Below are 22,657 nucleotides of genomic sequence, written 5' to 3'. Positions count from 1 at the left end.
TGATTTCCTGTCTCATTTGACCCTCAATTAACTCATGACGTCATCATAATGGTCTCCGAACTCAAAAATTTAATTTGCATATTATGACGTCAGCATATTTGTTGAAAATTGATTGTATCTCAGTAAACGGTCATCAATTTTCCTCCAAATTTTGATATGTTCTAGCTGAGACAATTTTCTACAAATGCGTTGAACACGACATTTCATTTTGACAACAGCATCATGGCGTATTTTTGCGATTAAAGGAGGCATGTCAATTTTTCACATTTTGCGAGTATTCTCTATGGGACATGCTTTTTCTCAAAACTGGATTCTACATTCCCGTCTTTCACGAGCAATATCTCCGTCGTTTTAGCTTTAAAGGAATATAAATAAGCATATTTTGTCGCCCGACTGTAAATGTGGGAATTTGTTATCTTCCAACAAACGCATAAAAAGGTACGATTTACAGAAAAATCGAGAAAATAACCGGAAAATCATGTCATTTCAGCAACATTTGTAAATCACTTGTAGCGAGTTAGAAATACCCCGGGCATCAGTTCGCCAGTGTTCAGGGGCTCATGTCTTGTCACCTCTATAATAAACAACACAAACGCTTTCCTATCCTATCACAATATTTCTACGATATGCGCGTATCGCTATTATAAAAACCGCCATTGATAAATATAGGGGCATGCGGAATGTATTGGAACTTTAATTCCTGTTAACTTTCCTTTTCTTTAAATGGTATATAATTTGTATGTGATTCGATTCAGGTTTTTGTGATTGTTACGTTCATTTTGGTTAAAAAACACAAACCATCTTTACTCCTTTATTGCTTTTTTTATGGGGGCGTTTTGCCTTCCTCCCACTTTTTTGGGTGGGGGGGGGGGGCGAGCGCCCCCCACATTTCCGGCGCCTATGGTGGCTTACACCCAGTACATAACATCGATTGATCGATCTGTAATTGAAAATAAGTCAGACTTGAATCTGCATCTTGTGCTTGCCGGGCAGTGACTCTACCACCAGGCCATCACTGGTCCATGGCACAGTCCCGCTGGTTCCAATATTTTTTCTGACTTGTTTTTTAATTACAGATCGACCAACCGATCTTATTAGGGACTATTAGATTAAGTTGACGAGAACACGACGAACGCCGACTGATCATGCGTGTCAACGTACTCAACTGCCCATGCTGACTACAATTAGAAATCTTTTAGATTTCACTCGACGATATACATGCATGCAAGAAGTAACACTATGAATATGACGGACAAAGAAGGAGGACAACATATACAGTTCCTCATTCTACCCTCAATTGCTTTGGAAGACAAAAGAACATCCCTTCGCTGCTATTATGTAAAAGCGTGTAGAACAGGTGAATATGCATGTAACACCTGTTCGCCACATTTTTACATAATAGCAGGGAAGACATGTTCCTTTGTCTACCTGAGGAACTGTATATTTTTTTGCGCACGCGGCATACTAGTACCGTACTAGATGTAGGAAAATCAAGGTGACGCATTCTCGATCGCCGACTGAGACGACGTGACGCATGCGCAGTGCCTTAAAATGACGTCACACGTTGCAGTCAAAGCTGTCGACGTGCAAATCTAAAAGTCCCTATTTACTGGGTGTAAGCCACAAATATGTTTAAATAAATTTCTCCCAGGAAGCATTACACTTATAAAAGTTATTGTCCTATGGCATTGAGGTCAGCCAGTGATCCTCTCCGTCTCACATATTCAGTTACCCGCACAATAGCCTGTAACAGGACATTTACTGTATCTGCTTCAAAATGTTGGAATGATCTACCACTTAGAATCAGAATCAGTCTCCATCAGTTATTACCTTCAGAAAGACCTTAAAAACACATCTTTTTTTGCAGTTTGTAGTTGTAATTATATGTATTTATTTAATTTTTATTTTCATTCACTGTAAGCGCTTTGGGCCCTATGTGAAAAGCGCGGTATAAGTAATAATAATTATCATAATAATAAGTTTGGGAGTTGCTTGGCCACCCCTAGTCAATAGTATGCATTCCCGCCCCTTGCATATGACTCATAGAAAACTTTCATCACTCGTTAGTAGTATAGATCGGTACAAGTCGTACGCAAGACATCGCATCTCATACTGAGCTGGCGTGACTCGTAATGCGCTCGGTTCACTCGTACATTCATCGTAGGAAACTCGACAATGCGTCGTATGATGATTCATGCAAATACCATACAAATGAGTAAATTTCAAGCGAGTTCCCGCGACTTTACGCGAGTTCAAGCTCGCACCAGCTCGCCACAACTCGAGGCTCCAACTCAGCTAAGTGGGAGCCCTGCTTAAGAAGCATTACATTTATTAAAAAATAATCATTGATGAAAATACATTTCATGTTAACAAACGGTAACGAACATTGCAATACCATACTTTTAAACACATCACTATCAATTCGTATCTTGCTAATGAAAAACAAAATAAGGTGATTTACCCACCAGTAAATGGGTCTTTAATGCGGTCCACTGAGGAGACAAAGGTGAGAAAAAAAGATTGGAATTAATATAAAAATTAATTCTTGTTAATGCAAAGTGTATCACAGTCAGGTGGAATTTTGCCTAACTAGGAGCTGGGGGAACATTTCGGAATAGTTTAAAAAGCGAACGGTAAATCCAGCAACACCGAGTACATTAATTTGCAAACTCAGGAGGTTTCTTACGATTGTTTAATGAATGCCTGGGTGTATTGACTGTTGACTGATTGAATGGCTGTTGAATTGAATCGAACGGCTGTTGTAAATCAAATACAATAGCGAGTTTTCGCTCAGCGACGGACAGACCTTCTACGACGCAGGAGCACTTAGGGTTACGGTCGTCCGTCGTTACAATAAGCGGTTTCGCTTTTCGGTGAACGCGAACGTAAAGTACGGAAGTATTGCAACGCAATGCCAACAGGCAATTTCCGTAATGATTGTAACCAAATTTAATGGCTCGATACAAACTAGATACAAATTTCATTCACCTGATAAGAATAATAGTATTTCAATAGACATAATCCAAACTGCATACATTAGTTGTTGTCAGGTTCGACAAACATAAGGGAGTTTTCGCAAGCTCAACGCGGACGGAAAATCTGCGGTTCGTGTGCAAAATCGAGAAGCAACTATAGTAACAGCGGGGAGACCGCTAAGGTACTGAAATCCAGAACGGGTTTTTGGCCATATCTACCGGCGTTTTCATTGACGCCCCAAGTGAATAAACAGCCAATTAGCGAGCTTGTACCAAATATGGTATGGGAATGTTGTCATTTTATAACGATGGAGGACGAATTTCAACGCGAACGGCTCTTTTTTTTCTTCGATTATTGTTTCGGAACTATAACAACATGCATATGGATATAACATGAATTGTTAAAAAAATTGTTGAAATATGATAAAAAGCCGTTTTGTGGCATTGTCGAGACAAGTTGTGCTAGTCGTGTAGTCCCGTCTGTACTGTATTGCCTGGCAGGGAATAGGCCATTTTCGTAATGTAATCAAAATAGGCCATTTTCGTAATGTAACTAAATTTAATGCATAAGTCTTTGTGAATTGCCTTAATGCAAATTATATCATTCCCCTGATAAGAATAATAGTATTTCAATAGTCAGAATCCAAACTGCATGTATTAGGTGTGGCAACTACTAATGTATGCAGATTGGATTCTGTCTATTGAAATACTATTATTATTACCAGGTGAATGAAATAGTTTGTATCGAGGCACTTGATCCACTTGGGGCGTCATTGAAAACGCCCGTAGATTTGGCCAAAACCCGTTTTGGATTTCAGTACCTTAGCGGTCACCCCGATGTTACTATAGTAGCTTCTCGATTTTGCACACGAACCACATATTCTCCGTCCGCGTTTAGCTTGCGAAAACCCCCTAATAATGTCACCACATCAGTGCCCTCTTAGCTAAGTAAGAATCCATTAGACGGACATAGAATTGAGAACTTACTGATCCGAACAAACAGGTGATAAACAGGATCGCTAGATGGGTCAACAGTCAAGTCATTCTCCTCACTGAGATAGCACCTGCTGGAGGATGGATTATAGTCAAACGATCTACATATGAAGCTGGAGGCTGACACACAGGCCGTGGCGCAATCTTCAACCGTGATGCTAGACAGGACTGCGTTGTTGTAACCACCAAGGTACCTTTCTTTGATGAACATGAAATCTGTACGACCCGTCACAAGGACTAAGGAATGGAAAGAAAGGACGAAGCACAGGGTCAGTGTCATTTCACCAAATATTTTACCAGAATGGTAATTCCTGATGTTTATATCATCGGGATCATTATTAGTAACATCTGCATTGTCGTCGTCGCCGTTGTCATCATGGACATCATTATTAGCATAATAATAAAAATCATCATTATCTCCATCATCATCATTATATTCATCGTTAAGATCATTATCTGCATTGTCAACGTAACCATCATCTCTATCATCTAACAAGTATAATAACCACCTTTTCTTGGAGCACAAATTTAATTTTGTTTCATACTACTTCTCTTTCTGGAAGTCATAGTGCCAGATAAATTTATTGACAACTTTTTTCAAGGATAAGATTTTTTTTCTCGAAGCTATGTAATAATAGATGATCATTTTCATATAAAACTTACAAGATTCATCTCCCTTGCAGTATAATGGTCCTAGTGTATAATACCCGTACTCGACGGTGTCTCCTGTATCACCAAACCTCATTTCAGTAACAGGTAAGGTAGTCTTATCGGTAAGATATCCCGAGTCCTCTCTCCAGGCATCGTCTTTGGTGTTGCAGTTGCATTGGTGACCGTTGTGACATGAACCTGAAAGACGAAGATCAACATTCATTCGTTCATAGCTTATCTGGATGGGATATGTAGGTTGTTCATTTCAAATTAAACGTGTTTACATTTTTTTTCGATGTTATTGGTTTGCTTAGCTGCAATGTTGACAACTTTTTCAACGCCAATTTTTCGGTTTATATTATGGTATAGTACTTCACTATTTGAGACATTACTGATGTTGTATTAATGTGAGATAATCTCATTCCATTCAGTGCAAAGCAATCAATATACAGAGTTTGACCAACACGGTATTAGTTGGTAACAAAATTGCGAATACTGCTTTGTCGAGAGCTAGCACAAAACAAATGAATACACATACGTCATGTTATAACCAACTGATGCCAAGTTGGCCAAACTCTGCACATGGATGACTCTGATCCAGTAATCCAAGGACGCCCTCTATGATGACCTACAATCATACCTGAGATTCCACAAGCGCACTGTCCGCTGTCTACCGTGGCTCCACCCCAGTAGTTTTTCTGCTTTCCGTCTCTGTCATACCAAGCAGTATAGCCAGTCAAATAGGAAGCATGGCATTCGTACTAAAACGCTGATTGAAGAGAGAAACAAAAAGAACTAGACTTTAATTCGTCACTTAGACGAATTAGGTGATACGTATGATATTGGTTTACATAACGAAGAATGCATTTAATACACGATATCATATTATTTCATAAAATACTTTTCCCATTATGATCTATCCATATTTCAAGTTTAAATTGTGTCGATCCCTTGATCATTATGGATCTAGGGAAGACAGATTAGTAACCGGTTACACCTTTGACTCTAATTTACATCATGAAGAACACATTTTGATGATTTTATCTTATTCAAAGAAATGAAAATGTAATTGATAAAAAATTATCATCATTATGATAATGATGATCATGATGATAATGAAGATGATCATGATCCTGAGCGTGATCCTGATATCTTATTGAAAAAAAGAGGGGTGATTTAGATAGCATATAGTCTCAGCTACAACATCCTCAAACATCAACAAAATCCAAGCAGGAATAACGGCGATATTGCTCGCAAAAGACAGAAATGTAGAATCCAGATTTGAGGAAAAGTCATCTCCCATAGGGATTAGACACAAAAAGTAATCGTTTAAGTGAAAATAGGGTAATAATAAAGCAAATAGTTTATTACATTACGGATCTACGTGTTTTAATAATCAAAGGAGATGGTACAGTGAAAGGTCAAAAAGAAAAAAAAAAGTAAAGGAAAAAAAAAATGGTTAGAGACGCCCAGACTCGAACCAGGGACCTCGAGGATAGAAGTCAAGTGAGTTAACGATATACCAAAACAATTCACATAGCGATTACACGTAAACGGAAAATGGGATTCTCAAATCCCACTTTGCAAGTGCAATATGAGCATGATCCCGGCATCTGATCAAAAAATAAAAGGCACATTTGAGATAGCTTATTGACTCCGCTACAACGTACTCGAAGCTCAGCGTAAACAAAGATAAAACAACAGAGATATTGCTCGCGAAAGACGGAAATGTAGAATCCAGTTTTGAGAAATAGTCATGTCCAATAGACAATACACGCAAAATGTGAAAAACTGACATGCCTCCTTTAATCGCAAAAATACGCCATGATACCTTTGTCAAACTGGAGAGGTGTGGTCACTGCATTTGTAGAAAATTATCTCAGCTAGAACATATCGAAATTTAGGAGAAAAACAATCTATATTTACAGAAATACAATCAATTTCTCCAAAATATGCAAACGTCATAATATGCAAATTTAAATTTTGAGTTTGGAGGCCATTATGATGATATTATGACTTAATTGAGGGTCAAATGAGACATGAAATCATATCTCCATTTCATAATCTATCCAAATATGAAAAAATATTAGGAGTTTCTATCTATTTGAAAGAGTTACAATGAATTTTATATAGGCATGTTTTTGCCCATGTATTGTGGATAAAGATAACGCAAATCCGCGCGTGCTGTCAACTTTGACGGACGCTCATTGCGTTAATAAAAGGTGAACAAATTATCAAAATGCTTGGAAAAATGTGCCAAATATGATTAATAGTTGATTTTCACAAAATGGCGCCTGGATGATGTCACGATGACTTTGAGTCTTTGAAAAGTCACGCAGTTCTAAGTTAGACTTAGATCTATCACCAACGAAAGATTCATAACAATGGCTTTGCTGGTCGAACTAAAATTTGAGACAAAATAAAGGGCACATTTGAGATGGCTAAATGTCTCAGCTACATCATACTCAAAGTTCAGCGTAAACGAAGCTAAAACAACGAAGATATTGCTCGCGAAAGACGGGAATGTAGAATCCAGTTTTGAGAAAAAGTCATGTCCCATAGAGAATACACGCAAAAAGTGAAAAATTGACATGCCTCCTTTAATCGCAAAAATACCCCATGATACCTTTGTCAAAATGAAAATTTTTGTGTACTGCATTTGTAATGAATCGTCTCAGCTAGAACATATCGAAATTTGGAAGAAAATCGATCGATATTTACAGAGATATAATCATTTTTTTTTAAAATATGCTGATGTCATAATATGCAAATTCAAATTTTGAGTTCGGAGGCCATTATGATGACGTCATGAGTTAATTAAGGGTCAAATGAGACAGGAAATCATATTTCCGATTCATACTCTATCAAAATATGGAGAAAAGAATTGGGGTCACCTTGCATCCTAATAGGCTACAATGGATTTTATATAGGCATGTTTTTGCCCGTATATGCTATGCATTACTAGAGCTCGCACGCACAGACGTGTATCTTAAACGGACGTTCATGCCATTAATAATGGTCAGAAAAACGTGAACAAGGTGCTTGACAGAAAAAAAATGATTCTAAGTTGTGTAAATGTTTTACGCGCGAAAACGCGCGCGCACGCACGCACGTGTGCACGAATTTTTATAAAATGCTTAAAATGGCCTTAAGCGTACGCAAAAAAATTTTGAGACTATTTGGAGCATTTTTAAATTTTGCGCGCGCACTGACGCGCAGACATACGCGCACGCGCGCTTTTTTTGACCTGAAATTGACCAGACGGATATTGACCTTGATCATGATAAATATGAATGAGAAATATCTTTTGGTTATTAAGATATGATCATGTGTTGATTTTCCGAAAATTTTACAAAATGGCGCCTAGATGACGTCATCAGTGAAGGTCAATGTTGAAAACGTTATTGTGCTTTGTACATATGCCTTTACACATGTGTGCCAAATTTCAAAGCTTTTGATTGAGCCATTTTCAAGTTATCCTGCCAACAAAAAAGTGGTTAGAAATAAGAAGAAAAAACTAGATTTGTAATACTTGTTTGGAACAAGTATAGGTGGGCTGATCCAACAAAAAATTGAGACAAAATAAAGGGTACATTTGAGATAGCTTTTTGTCTCAGCTACAACATACTCGAAGTTCAGCGTAAATGAAGCAAAAACAAAGTAGATATTGCTCGCGAAAGACGGGAATGTAGAATCGAGTTTTGAGAAAAAATCATGTCCCATAGAGAATACACGCAAAATGTGAAAATTGACATGCCTCCTTTAATCACAAAAATACGCCATAATGCTTTTGTCAAAATTAACAACTGTGATGACTTCCTTGTAGAAAATTGTCTCAGCTAGAACATTTCAAAATTTGGAAGAAAATCAATCACTATTTACAGAGATACAATCAATTTTCCATAAATATGCTGACGTCATAATATGCAAATTGGAATTTTGAGTTCGGAGGCCATTATGATGAAGTCATGAGTTAATTGAAGGTCAAATGTGACATGAAACAATATCTCCGAATCATACTCTATCAAAATATGAAAACAAATTGGGGTCACCTTGCATCCTAAAGAGCTACAATGGATTTTGTATAGGCATGTTTTTGCCCATATATGCTATGTATTACAAGAGCTCGCGCGCACGGAGATTTATGTTAAACGGTCGATCATTCCGTTATTAACTCTTTGTTTGCTTTGTTCGCCGATTTGCACGGACGTAGGCGTGCCAACTTCGCATTTTTGCACAGATGTATACGAGTCAATTAGACATTCATAATACCGCTCGCAGTGTGTAGCCACGCGTTGCGTTTACTATTGTTTACATTGTATACATCGCACACTTTCCGGTAAACTGTTTTTCTTCATAGTGTTACATTCGAAATTACCGTGTATTTAGCGGTTTTCTTTGGATTTTTTTTACTGATGTTACGATGGCACCTGCTGGAAAACGTCAACGTGTGTTTAGTGTAGAGGAGGCTCGAGATCTTGTTACTATGGAAGCATGGAGCATGGACTCTGATTCCGACGAATCGAGCAGTGACGAAGACTCTAGTGATAAAAGTGTTCCCTGAGAGTAGACTGATAGAATAAGAATGAATAGAAATTAATGAAAGAGCTAGAGATGACAGCAAGAAAGAGAGTAGACTGATAGAATAAGAATGAATAAAAAAAATGAAAGAAGGAGATAGAGATGACAGCAAGAAAGAGAGTAGACAGTGATAGAATAAGAATGAATAAAAATAATGAAAGAAAGAGATAGAGATGACAGCAAGAAAGAGAGTAGACTGATAGAATAAGAATGAATAAAAATTAATGAAAGAGCTAGAGATGACAGCAAGAAAGAGAGTAGACAGTGATAGAATAAGAATGAATAAAACTAATGAAAGAAAGATGTATCCTGTCTTGCCGTCATCTTTATATCTTTCTTTTATTATCTTTATTCATTCTTATGCTATCAGTGTTTACTCTCTTTCTTTCCGTCATCTCTATCTTATTATTATTATCATTTTCCTATCTATATGTACCCTATGTCTTGCCGTCATCTGTATATCTTTTTCTTATTATCTTTATTCATTATTATGCTATGAGTGTAATACTCTCTTTCTTGCCGTCATCTCTATCTCATTATTATTATCATTTTCCTATCTATATGTACCCTATGTCTTGCCGTCATCTCTATATCTTTCTCTTATTATCTTTATTCATTCTTATGCTATCAGTGTTTACTCTCTTTCTTTCCGTCATCTCTATCTTATTATTATTATCATTTTCCTATCTATAATTATGTACCCTATGTCTTGCCGTCATCTCTATATCTTTCTCTTATTATCTTTATTCATTCTTATGCTATCAGTGTTTACTCTCTTTCTTGCCGTCATCTCTATCTTATTATTATTATCATTTTCCTATCTATATGTACCCTATGTCTTGCCGTCATCTGTATATCTTTCTCTTATTATCTTTATTCATTCTTATGCTATCAGTGTTTACTCTCTTTCTTGCCGTCATCTCTATCTTATTATTATTATTATTTTCCTATCAATATGTATCCTATGTCTTGCCGTCATCTCTATCTTATTATTATTATTATTTTCCTATCAATATGTATCCTATGTCTTGCCGTCATCTCTATATATTTCTCTTATTATCTTTATTCATTCTTGTGCTATCAGTGTTTACTCTCTTTCTTTCCGTCATCTCTATCTTTTTATTATTATCATTTTCCTATCTATATGTACCCTATGTCTTGCCGTCATCTCTATATCTTTCTCTTATTATCTTTATTCATTCTTATGCTATCAGTGTTTACTCTCTTTCTTTCCGTCATCTCTATCTTATTATTATTATCATTTTCCTATCTATATGTACCCTATGTCTTGCCGTCATCTGTATATCTTTCTCTTATTATCTTTATTCATTCTTATGCTATCAGTGTTTACTCTCTTTCTTGCCGTCATCTCTATCTTATTATTATTATTATTTTCCTATCAATATGTATCCTATGTCTTGCCGTCATCTCTATCTTATTATTATTATTATTTTCCTATCAATATGTATCCTATGTCTTGCCGTCATCTCTATATATTTCTCTTATTATCTTTATTCATTCTTGTGCTATCAGTGTTTACTCTCTTTCTTTCCGTCATCTCTATCTTTTTATTATTATCATTTTCCTATCTATATGTACCCTATGTCTTGCCGTCATCTCTATATCTTTCTCTTATTATCTTTATTCATTCTTATGCTATCAGTGTTTACTCTCTTTCTTTCCGTCATCTCTATCTTATTATTATTATCATTTTCCTATCTATATGTACCCTATGTCTTGCCGTCATCTCTATATCTTTCTCTTATTATCTTTATTCATTCTTATGCTATCAGTGTTTACTCTCTTTCTTTCCGTCATCTCTATCTCATTATTATTGTTATTTTCGTATCAATATGTATCCTGTCTTGCCGTCATCTTTATCTCTTTCTCTTATAATCTTTATTCACAGTAAAGTCCTTTCATTTCATATCACTATTTCTCTCTCATAATGTCTCTCACGTCCGTTCTCCATATTTTATTCATTGCATACTCCACTCGTCAATCATTTCTGATAATAAGCTCTCTCACAATAAAGTAAATGGAAAACAATGCAATATAGTTTATATTTTAAGATTGATTCATTCTTTCTTTGTATATCTATGGCTGTGATAAATGTACTTGAAATCAATTTTATTGAGGGGTAAAGAAGGTGAGAGAACAGATGCGGTGAACATTCATAATGAGACATTTCAATAAGATGCTGATTATGTCATGTATATCACATATAATATATTATGCCTATACCATTTTTACATGCTCATACCAGTGGGCAAAATCAATAACATTCTCTTATTTCTTATTGACTTATCATGGCACAACAAAGAAAAACATCCCCACGACGTCCCTTTTCATGCCCCGCTAAACCGGACATTGACAATAACCTGGGGTAATAGGGATTTCAATGGGCAGATTAGCCCATTGTCAAGGGTGGCTGAGCGGGGTACTTTCAAGTCTCTCCCTATTGAACTTCTTTTCTTCAACAACCTAAATACTAACCTTCTGAATTGTTAGAATACTTGAGCAAGGTATGTAAAGAAAGGTAAGAAGTCCACCTTTCTAATAGATTCGATTTGAAGATGTCTTATCATTGCTAAATAAGAAATTCTAGAGGGATAAAAAACTGCCGTAAATAAGAAAAATTAAACATTATATAATTATGATTATTATAAAAATGATAATTCAAAATATAACAAATGACGGTTCATCGAAAAGCACGTTTTCCGGTCTACAACTTTGCTGCACAATATTTTTCATCATGATCATCCAGTGAAGAGTTATAGCCTCTTGATTCAGCAGAGTCAATAAAGATTCCCTCGAAATGTGTGACCCTAAAAGAATGTGGCACAGGGGGGTTTTTTAAGTGGCGCATAAAGAGTTAATAGTCATAAAGAGACAAACATGGTATCAATTTGTTTGTATATATATGTGGAATATTATAAAAGAAAAAAAATGGCGAATCTATGTTGTGTAATACTTTTACGCGCGAAAACGCGCGCGCATGCACTTGTGCGCGATTTTTTATAAAATGCTTAGAATGGCCTACAACGTATGCAAAATGATTTTGAGACGATTTTGAGCATTTTAAAATTTTGCGCGCGCATTAACGCGCGGACGTACGCGCACGCGCGCGTTATTTGACCTGAAATTGACCGGACGGATATTGACCTTGATCATGATAAATATGAATGAGAAATAGCTTTTGGTTATGAAGATATGATCATGAGTTGATTTTCGTAAAATTTTACAAAATGGCGCCTAGATGACGTCATCAGTCAAGGTCAAGGTTGAAAAAATTTCTGTGTTTTGTACATATGTCTATACATATGTGTGCCAAATTTCAAGGCATTTGATCGAGCCATTTTCAAGTTATCTTGCCAACAAAAAAGTGGTTAGAAATAAGAAAAATATTTAATAACTAGAATTTAAATCGTCACGAGGACGATTAAGGTGGTCTGTCTTCAAGTCTTATGATAGATTATAATACTTACTATATTGAGAAAGGGAGAAGTTATATAGACATGTAAACAATGATGATCATCATGATGATCATGATGATGATGATCTTGATAGTAATGGTGATGACGATGTTGATGATGATGATGATGATCATGATGATGTTGATGATGATCATCAACAGACCATGATGACATCTGATTGAAAAAAAATGAGGGAACATTTAGATAGCATATAGTCTCAGCTACAACATACTCCAAAATCAACAAAAACCAAACGGAAATAACGGCGATATTGCTCGCAAAAGACAGGAATGTAGAATCCAGATTTGAGAAAAAGTCATCTCCCATAGGGACTACACTCAAAAAGTAATGGATCAAGTGATAATAGGGGAATAATAAAGTAAACATGGTTGTTTATAACATTATTTGTGATTCTACGTGTTTTAATAAGCAAAGGAAAAGGTACAGTGAAAGGTCAAAAAGAAAAAAAAAGTGTAGAAAAAAATTGTTGGAGACGCCCGGACTCGAACCAGGGACCTCGAGGTCGGAAGTCAAGTGCGTTACCGATGTACCAAAATATTTCCCATAGAGATTACACGTAAACGGAAAATGGAATTATCAAATCCCACTTTGTAAGTGAAATATGAGCATGATCCCGGCATCTGATCGAAAATTAAAGGGCACACTAACGATAGCATATTGACTCAGCTACAACATACTCAAAGCTCAGCGTAAACGAAGATAAAACGACGGAGATATTGCTCGCGAAAGACAAGAATGTAGAAACCAGTTTTGAGAAAAAGTCATGTCCCATAGAGAATACACGCAAAATGTGAAAAATTGACATGCCTCCTTTAATCGCAAAAATACGCCATGATGCCATTGTTCAAATGAAATATCGTGGCAAATACATTCGTAGAGAATATTCTCAGCTAAAACATATCAAAATTTGAAAGAAAATTGATCAATATTTACAGAGATACAATCAATTTTCCAAAAATCTGCTAACGTCATAATATGCAAATTGAAATTTTAAGTTCGGAGGCCATTATGATGACGTCATGAGTTAATTGAAGGTCAAATGAGACATGAAATCATATCTCCGACTCATGATCTATCTAAATATGAAAAAAATTGGGGGTATCTATCCATTCTGAAGAGTTAAAATGAATTTTGTATAGGCTTGTTTTTGCACATGTAATGTGGATAGGGATAATGCAGATCCGCGTGTGCTGTAAACTTTGACGGACGCTCATTGCGTTATCACTAGTCAGAAAAAGGTGAACAAGGTATCAAAATGCTTGGAAAAATGTGGTTGATATGATAGAGAAAATTTGGCGTTTCCATGTTGTAAAATGTCAGTACGCGCACTTACGCGCGGAAACGCGCGCAAAAAAGTGCTCTCGCGCAAAATCTTGAAAATGCTTACAATGGCCTGAAACGTGTGCAAAAAAAATTTGGAACGAATTTGAGCATTTTAAAATTTTAATGCGCGCGTACGTGCGCGTCGAGGTGCGCGCGCAAATTTTGTTGACATTTTTAGTTGAACTTTGACCTGAAGTTGATGTATACCAAATATGGTTTATTTTTGAAGACTCGTTATCGAGATATGATAATGACTTGATTTTTACAAAATGGCGCCTGGATGACGTCACGATGACCCCATGAACTTGAAAAAGGTTTCGGGAACTTGATATTATAGGGCCTAATGACTATCAGAAATTTGAAGGAAATTGACCAAGTCGATTTCGAGTAAACGTATACACAAAAAAAGTGTACGGAAGAAATAAAAATAAATAAAGAAAGAATAAAGAACTAGAATTTAAATCGTCACGAGGACGATTAAGGTGGTCTGAAATATGAGCATGATCCCGGCATCTGATCGAAAAATAAAGGGCACACTTATGATAGCATATTGTCTCAGCTACAACATACTCAAAGCTCAGCGTAAACAAAGATAAAACGACGGAGATATTGCTCGCGAAAGACAAGAATGTAGAATCCAGTTTTCAGAAAAAGTCATGTCCCATAGAGAATACACGCAAAATGTAAAAAATTGACATGCCTCCTTTAATCGCAAAAAAAGCCATGATGTTTTTATCAAAATGAAAATTCGTGAAACTGCATCTGTAGAGAATTGTCTCAGCTAAAACATATCAAAATTTGGATGAAAATCGATCAATATTTACAGAGATACAATCAATTTTCAAAAATATGATGACGTCATAATATGCAAATTGAAATTTTGAGTTCGGAGGCCATTATGATGACGTCATGAGTTAATTGAGGGTCAAATGAGACATGAAATCATATTTCCGACTCATACTTTATCAAGATATGAAAAAAAAATTGGGGTCATCTTGCATCCTAAAGAGCTACAATGGATTTTGTATAGGCATGTTTTTGCCCATATATGCTATGTATTACAAGAGCTCGCACGCACGGACATTTACCTTGAACGGAGGCCATCATGATGACGTCATGAGTTAATTGAGTGTTCGAACGGACTTTACCTTGAACGGACGCTCATTTCGTTATTAATGGTCATAAACAGATAAACATGGTATCAAATTGTTTGGAATAAAATGGGCAATACTATGATAGACAAAAAAAAGGAGATTCTAGGTTGCGTACGACCATTACGAACACAAACGTGTGCGTAAACGGAAAATGGAATTCTCAAATCCCACTTTGTAAGTGAAATATGAGCATGATCCCGGCATCTGATCGAAAAATAAAGGGCACACTTGTGATAGCTTATTGTCTCAGCTACAACATACTCAAAGCTCAGCGTAAACAAAGATAAAACGACGGAGATATTGCTCGCGAAAGACGAGAATGTATAATCCAGTTTTGAGAAAAAGTCACGTCCCATAGAGAATACACGCAAAATGTGAAAAATTGACATGCCTCCTTTAATCGCAAAAATACGCCATGATACCATTGTCAAAATGAAATATTGTGTCAACTGCCTTTGTAGAGAATATTCTCAGGTAGAACATATCAAAATTTGAAAGAAAATTGATCAATATTTACAGAGATACAATCAATTTTCCAAAAATCTGCTGACGTCATAATATGCAAATTGAAATTTTGAGTTCGGAGGCCATTATGATGACGTCATGAGTTAATTGAGGATCAAATGAGACATGAATTCATATCTCCAACTCATGCTTTTTCCAACCATGATATAAAAATTGGGGGTCAATGGACTATCTGAAGAGCTATTTTGATTTTTAAAATGGCATGTTTTTGATCAAATTTGCATTATATTGCCCATAGCAGCACGCGCGGATTTTGAACTTTGACGCGCGCTCACGGCCTTATGAAAGGTCAAGAGTGACTGAAATTAATGTAAATTGTCATTTACGGTAAGAGGAATCTAAATCATGTAAAAAAAATTAAATTTGACTTTTTACGCGCGCTGTGAGCGCGCGCAACGCGCGCGGGGACACTTACGGACGGAAAATTTTGAAATGCTTAAAATGACCTGAAACGTGTGCAAACAAAATTTGGGACGAATTGGAGCATTTTAAAAATTTTAAGCGGGCGTACGTGCGCGTCGAGGTGCGCGCACGGATTTTGTTGACATTTTTAGTTGACCTTTGACCGGAAGTTGATGTATACTAAATATGGTTTATTTTTGATTACTCGTTATTGAGATATGATAATGACCTGATTTTTACAAAATGGCGCCTGGATGACGTCACGATGACCCCATGAACTTGAAAAAGGTTTCGGGAACTTCATATCATAGGGCCTGATGACTAGCAGAAATTTGAAGGAAATTGACCAGGTCGAGTTCGAGTAAACGTATACACAAAAAAAGTGTACGGAATAAATAAAAACTAGAATTTAATTCGTCACGAGGACGAATAAGGTGGTCTGCCTTCAAGTTATATAGACATGTAAACAATGATGATCATCATGATGATCATGATGATGATGATCTTGATAGTAATTGTGATGACGAATATGATGATGATGATGATCATGATGATGTTGATGATTATCATCAACAGACCATGATGACATCAGACTGAAAAAAATGAGAGAACATTGAGATAGTATATAGTCTCAGCTACAACATACTCAAAAATCAACAAAAATCAAGCCGAAATAACGGCGATATTGCTCGCAAAAGACAAGAATGTAGAATCCAGATTTGAGAAAAAGTCATCTCCCATAAGGATTACACGCAAAAAGTAATGGATCAAGTGATAATAGGGTAATAATAAAGTAAATATGGTTGTTTATTACATTATTTGCGATTGTATGTGTTTTAATATTCAAAGGAGATGGTACAGTGAAAGGTCAAAAAGAAAAAAAAGTGAAGAAAAAAAATTGTTGGAGACGCCCGGACTCGAACCAGGGACCTCGAGGTCGGAAGTCAAGTGCGTTGCCGATATACCAAAACATTTCCTATAGAGATTACACGTAAACGGAAAATGTAATTCTCAAATCCCACTTTGTAAGTGAAATATGAGCATGATCCCGGCATCTGATCGAAAAATAAAAGGCACACTTGTGATAGCTTATTGTCTCAGCTACAACATACTCAAAGCTCAGCGTAAACAAAGATAAAACGACGGAGATATTGCTCGCGAAAGACGAGAATGTAGAAACCAGTTTTGAGAAAAAGTCATGTCCCATAGAGAATACACGCAAAATGTGAAAAATTGACATGCCTCCTTTAATCGCAAAAATACGCCATGATGCCTTTGTCAAAATGAAATATCGTGGTGACTGCATTTGTAGAGAATATTCTAAGGTAGAACATATCAAAATTTGAAAGAAAATTGATCAATATTTGCAGAGATACAATCAATTTTCCAAAAATCTGCTGACGTCATAATATGAAAATTGAAATTTTGAGTTCGGAGGCCATTATGATGACGTCATGAGTTAATTGAGGGTCAAATGAAACATGAAATCATATCTCCAACTCATAATCTATTTAAATATGAAAGAAATTGGGGGGTATCTATCCATCCTGAAGAGTTACAATGAATTTTGTATAGGCATGTTTTTGCACATGTATGTTATGTATTACAAGAGCTCGCACGCACGGTAATTATCTTAAACGGACGCTCATTCCGTTATTAATGGGCAGAAAAAGTTGAACAAGGTATCAAAATGCTTGAAAAAATGTGCCAAATATGATGACAGAAAAAATTTGGCGATTCTATGTTGGAAGATGCAATTATGCGCGAAAACGCGCGCGCATGTCCGTGCGCGCGTTTTTTTGCAAAATGCTTAAAATGGCCTGAAACGTATGCAAAATTAATTTGGAACGAATTTGACCATTTTAAAATTTTAATGCGCGCGTACGTGCGCGTCGAGGTGCGCACGCAAATTTTTTTGACATTTTTCGTTGACCTTTGACCTGAAGTTGATGTATACCAAATATGGTTGATTTTTGATGACTCGTTATCGAGATATGATACTGACCTGATTTTTACAAAATGGCGCCTGGATGACGTCACGATGACCCCATGAACTTGAAAAAGGTTTCGGGAACTTCATATCATAGGGCCTGATGACTAGCAGAAATTTGAAGGAAATTGACCAGGTCGAGTTCGAGTAAACGTATACACAAAAAAAGTGTACGGAATAAATAAAAATAAATAAAGAATAAAGAATAAAGAATAAAGAATAAAGAAAGAAAATTCTAACGAAATCAATAGGTGATCTGTCATCGACAGACCACCTAATAAAGAATAAAGAATAAAGAAAGAAAATTCTAACGAAATCAATAGGTGATCTGTCATCGACAGACCACCTAATAAATAAAGGCAATTCTAACGAAATTATAAGGTGGTCTGTACGATATACAGCCCACCTGAAAAACTAGAAATTTAATTCGTCATGGGGACGAATTAGGTGGTCTGTCTTCAAGTCTTATGAGAAATTATAATATTTACTATATTGAGAAAGGGAGAAGTTATATAGACATGTAAACAATGATGATCATCATGATGATCATGATGATGATGATCTTGATAGTAATGGTGATGACGATGATGATGATGATGATCATGATCATGATGATGTTGATGATTATCATCAAGAGACCACGATGACATCAGAATGAACAAAATTAGAGAACATTTAGTTAGCGTATAGTCTCAGCTACAACATACTAAAAAATCAACAAAAACCAAGCCGAAATAACGGCGATATTGTTCGCAAAAGACAAGAATGTAGAATCCAGATTTGAGAAAAAGTCATCTCCCATAAGGATTACACACCAAAAGTAATGGATCTAGTGATAATAAGGTAATAATAAAGTAAATATGGTTGTTTATTACATTATTTGCGATTGTACGTGTGTTAATATTCAAAGGAGATGGTACAGTGAAAGGTCAAAAAGAAAAAAAAAGTGAAAAAAAAATAGTGTTGGAGATGCCCGGACTCGAACCAGGGACCTCGAGGTCGGAAGTCAAGTGCGTTACCGATATACCAAAACATTTCCCATAGAGATTACACGTAAACGGAAAATTGAATTTTCAAATCCCACTTTGCAAGTGAAATATAAGCATGATCCCGGCATCTGATCGAAAAATAAAGGACACACTTGTGATAGCCTATTGTCTCAGCTACAACATACTCAAAGCTCAGCGTAAACAAAGATATAACTACGGAGATATTGCTCGTGAAAGACGAGAATGTAGATTCCAGTTTTGAGAAAAAGTCATGTCCCATAGAGAATACACGCAAAATGTCAAAAATTGACATGCCTCCTTTAATTGCAAAAATACGCCATGATGCCATTGTCAAAATGAAATATTGTGGCAACTGCATTTGTAGAGAATTGTCTCAGCTAGATCATATCAAAATTTGGAAGAAAGTCAATCAATATTTACGGAGATACAGTCAATTTTCCAGAAATCTGCTGACGTCATAATATGCAAATTGAAACTTTGAGTTGGGAGGCCATTATGATGACGTCATGAGTTAATTGAGGGTCAAATGAGACATGAAATCATATCTCCAATTCATACTCTATCAAAATATGGAGAAAAAAATTGGGTTCACCTTCCATCCTAAAGCGCTACATTGAATTTTGTATAGGCATGTTTTTGCCCATGTATGCTATGTATTACAAGAGCTCGCACGCACGGAAATTATCTTAAACGGACGCTCATTCCGTTATTAATGGTCAGAAAAAGGTAAACAAGGTATCAAAATGCTTGAAAAAAATGTGCCAAATATGATGATAGAGAAAAATTGGCGATTCTATGTTGGAAAATACCAGTACGCGCGAAAACGCGCGCGCATGCGCGTGTGCGCGTTTTTTTGCAAAATGCTTAAAATGGCCTAAAACGTATGCAAAATTAATTTGATATGATTTTGAGCATTTTGAAATTTTGCGCGCGAGCTGACGCGCGGACGTACGCATGCGCGCGCGTTTTTTTACCTTAAATTGACCGGACGGATATTGACCTCAATCATGATAAATATGAATGAGAAATGCTTTTCCGTTATGAAGATATGATCATGAGTAAAAAGTACCCCAACAAACACAAAATGGCGCCTGGATGACGTCATGAAGATTTGATGACCTTGAAAATGTTACTGTCACGTCTCATGACAATGACCTATGAATGTGCCAAAATTGAAGGAAATTGATTGAAGCGATCTTGAGTTATCATGTGAACAAAAAAAGGGGTAAAATAAATAAAAATAAAGAAATAACTAGAAATTTAATTCGTCATGGGGACGAATTAGGTGGTCTGTCTTCAAGTCTTATGATGTATTATAATATTTACTATATTGAGAAAGGGAGAAGTTATATAGACATGTAAACAATGATGATCATGATGATGATGATGATCTTGATAGTAATGGGGATGACGACGATGATGATGATGATGATCATGATGATGTTGATGATTATCATCAACAGACCATGATGACATCAGACTGAAAAAAATGAGAGAACATTTAGATAGTATATAGTCTCAGCTACAACATACTCAAAAATCAACAAAAATCAAGCCGAAATAACGGCGATATTGCTCGCAAAAGACAAGAATGTAGAATCCAGATTTGAGAAAAAGCCATCTCCCATAAGGATTACACGCAAAAAGTAATGGATCTAGTGATAATAGGGTAATAATAAAGTAAATATGGTTGTTTATTACATTATTTGCGATTGTACGTGTTTTAATATTCAAAGGAGATGGTAGAGTGAATGGTCAAAAAGAAAAAAAAGTGAAGAAAAAAAATTGTTGGAGACGCCCGGACTCGAACCAGGGACCTCGAGGTCGGAAGTCAAGTGCGTTACCGATATACCAAAACATTTCCCATAGAGATTACACGTAAACGGAAAATGGAATGCACAAATCCCACTTTGTAATTGAAATATGAGCATGATCCCGGCATCTGATCGAAAAATAAAGGGCACACTTGTGATAGCTTATTGTCTCAGCTACAACATACTCAAAGTTCAGCGTAAACAAAGCTAAAACGACGGAGATATTGCTCGCAAAAGACAGGATGTAGAATCCAGTTTTGAGAAAAAGTCATGTCCCATAGAGAATACACGCAAAATGTGAAAAATTGACATGCCTCCTTTAATCGCAAAAATACGCCATGATGCCTTTGTCAAAATGAAATATCGTGAAAACTGCATTTGTAGAGAATTGTCTCAGCTAGATCATATCAAAATTTGAAAGAAAATTGATCAATATTGACAGAGATACAGTCTATTTTCCAGAAATCTGCTGACGTCATAATATGCAAATTGAAATTTTGAGTTGGGAGGCCATTATGATGACGTCATGAGTTAATTGAGGGTCAAATGAGACATGAAATCATATTTCCAATTCATACTCTATCAAAATATGGAAAAAAAATTGGGTTCAACTTGCATCCTAAAGCGCTACAATGGATTTTGTATAGGCATGTTTTTGCCCATGTATGCTATGTATTACGAGAGCTCGCACGCACGGACATTATCTTAAACGGACGCTCATTCCGTTATTACTGGTCAGAAAAAGGTGAACAAGGTATCAAAATGCTTGGAAAAATGTGTCAAACATGATGACAGAAAAAATTTAGCGATTCTAAGTAGCAAAATATCAGTACGCGCGAAAACGCGCGCCCATCCGCGTGTGCGCGTTTTTTTGCAAAATGCTTGAAATGGCCTGAAACGTATGCAAAATTAATTTTAGACGATTTGGAGCATTTTTAGTTTTTGCGCGCACGCTGACGCGCGGACGTACGCATGCGCGCGCGTTTTTTGACCTGAAATTGACCGGACGGATATTGACCTTAATCATGATGAATATGAATGAGAAATGCCTTTCCGTCATGAAGATATGATCATGAGTAAAAAGTACCAAAAAAAACACAAAATGGCGCCTGGATGACGTCATGAAAATTTGATGACCTTGAAAATGTTACTGTCACGTCTCATGACAATGGCCTATGACTGTGCCAAAATTGAAGGAAATTGATTGAACCGATCTTGAGTTATCCTGTGAACAAAAAAGTGTGAAGAAATAAATAAAAATAAAGAATAATAATAAATAAATAAATAAAGAAAGAAAATTCTGACGAAAACAATAGGTGATCTGTCGTTGACAGACCACCTAATAAGAAAGAAAATTCTGACGAAAACAATAGGTGATCTGTCGTTGACAGACCACCTAATAAATAAATAAATAAATAAATAAAGACAATTCTAACGAAATTATAAAGTGGTCTGTACGTTATACAGCCCACCTGATAAATAAATAATAAAAATTTTGACAAAATCAAAAGGTGATACGTCTACGTACGTATCACCTAAATATCACCATGAGATTGCTGAAAATCTGCGATCACAGGAAAATAAGTAGTGTTGAACCCTAGATATGATGTAGCATGTCATAGCACGTACTTTTCGACACAACCACCTTATAGGTCATTATCAATATCTACATGTTTCTTCTGAATGATCACTGGTCTTCCCCCTTATTGTTTCCAAAGAAAAGCGACTCCCATTATCATAAT

The 22,657-nt window shown here is 36.1% G+C and overlaps 1 protein-coding gene across 1 annotated transcript in view; it reads right to left on the bottom strand.

Moving 5' to 3' along the window:
* Positions 1–2,457: 2,457 nt before the first annotated feature.
* Positions 2,458–22,657, bottom strand: part of LOC105439570 — a 37,957-nt gene continuing 17,757 nt past the window's right edge. Inside the window, exons 15-18 of the mRNA XM_030987642.1 lie at positions 5,260–5,380; positions 4,632–4,817; positions 3,963–4,205; positions 2,458–2,492 (exon numbers count right to left, since the gene is read on the bottom strand). Of these exons, the coding sequence (XP_030843502.1) occupies positions 2,458–2,492; positions 3,963–4,205; positions 4,632–4,817; positions 5,260–5,380 (585 nt within the window). The remainder of the gene's footprint in view (positions 2,493–3,962; positions 4,206–4,631; positions 4,818–5,259; positions 5,381–22,657) is intronic.

This window comes from Strongylocentrotus purpuratus, unplaced genomic scaffold (genome assembly GCF_000002235.5).
Source record: "Strongylocentrotus purpuratus isolate Spur 01 unplaced genomic scaffold, Spur_5.0 spur5_scaffold_16, whole genome shotgun sequence".
Taxonomy (NCBI): domain Eukaryota; kingdom Metazoa; phylum Echinodermata; class Echinoidea; order Camarodonta; family Strongylocentrotidae; genus Strongylocentrotus; species Strongylocentrotus purpuratus.
Note: the sequence above shows the minus strand (reverse complement) of the source record. Positions and strands in the feature narration are given on the sequence as shown.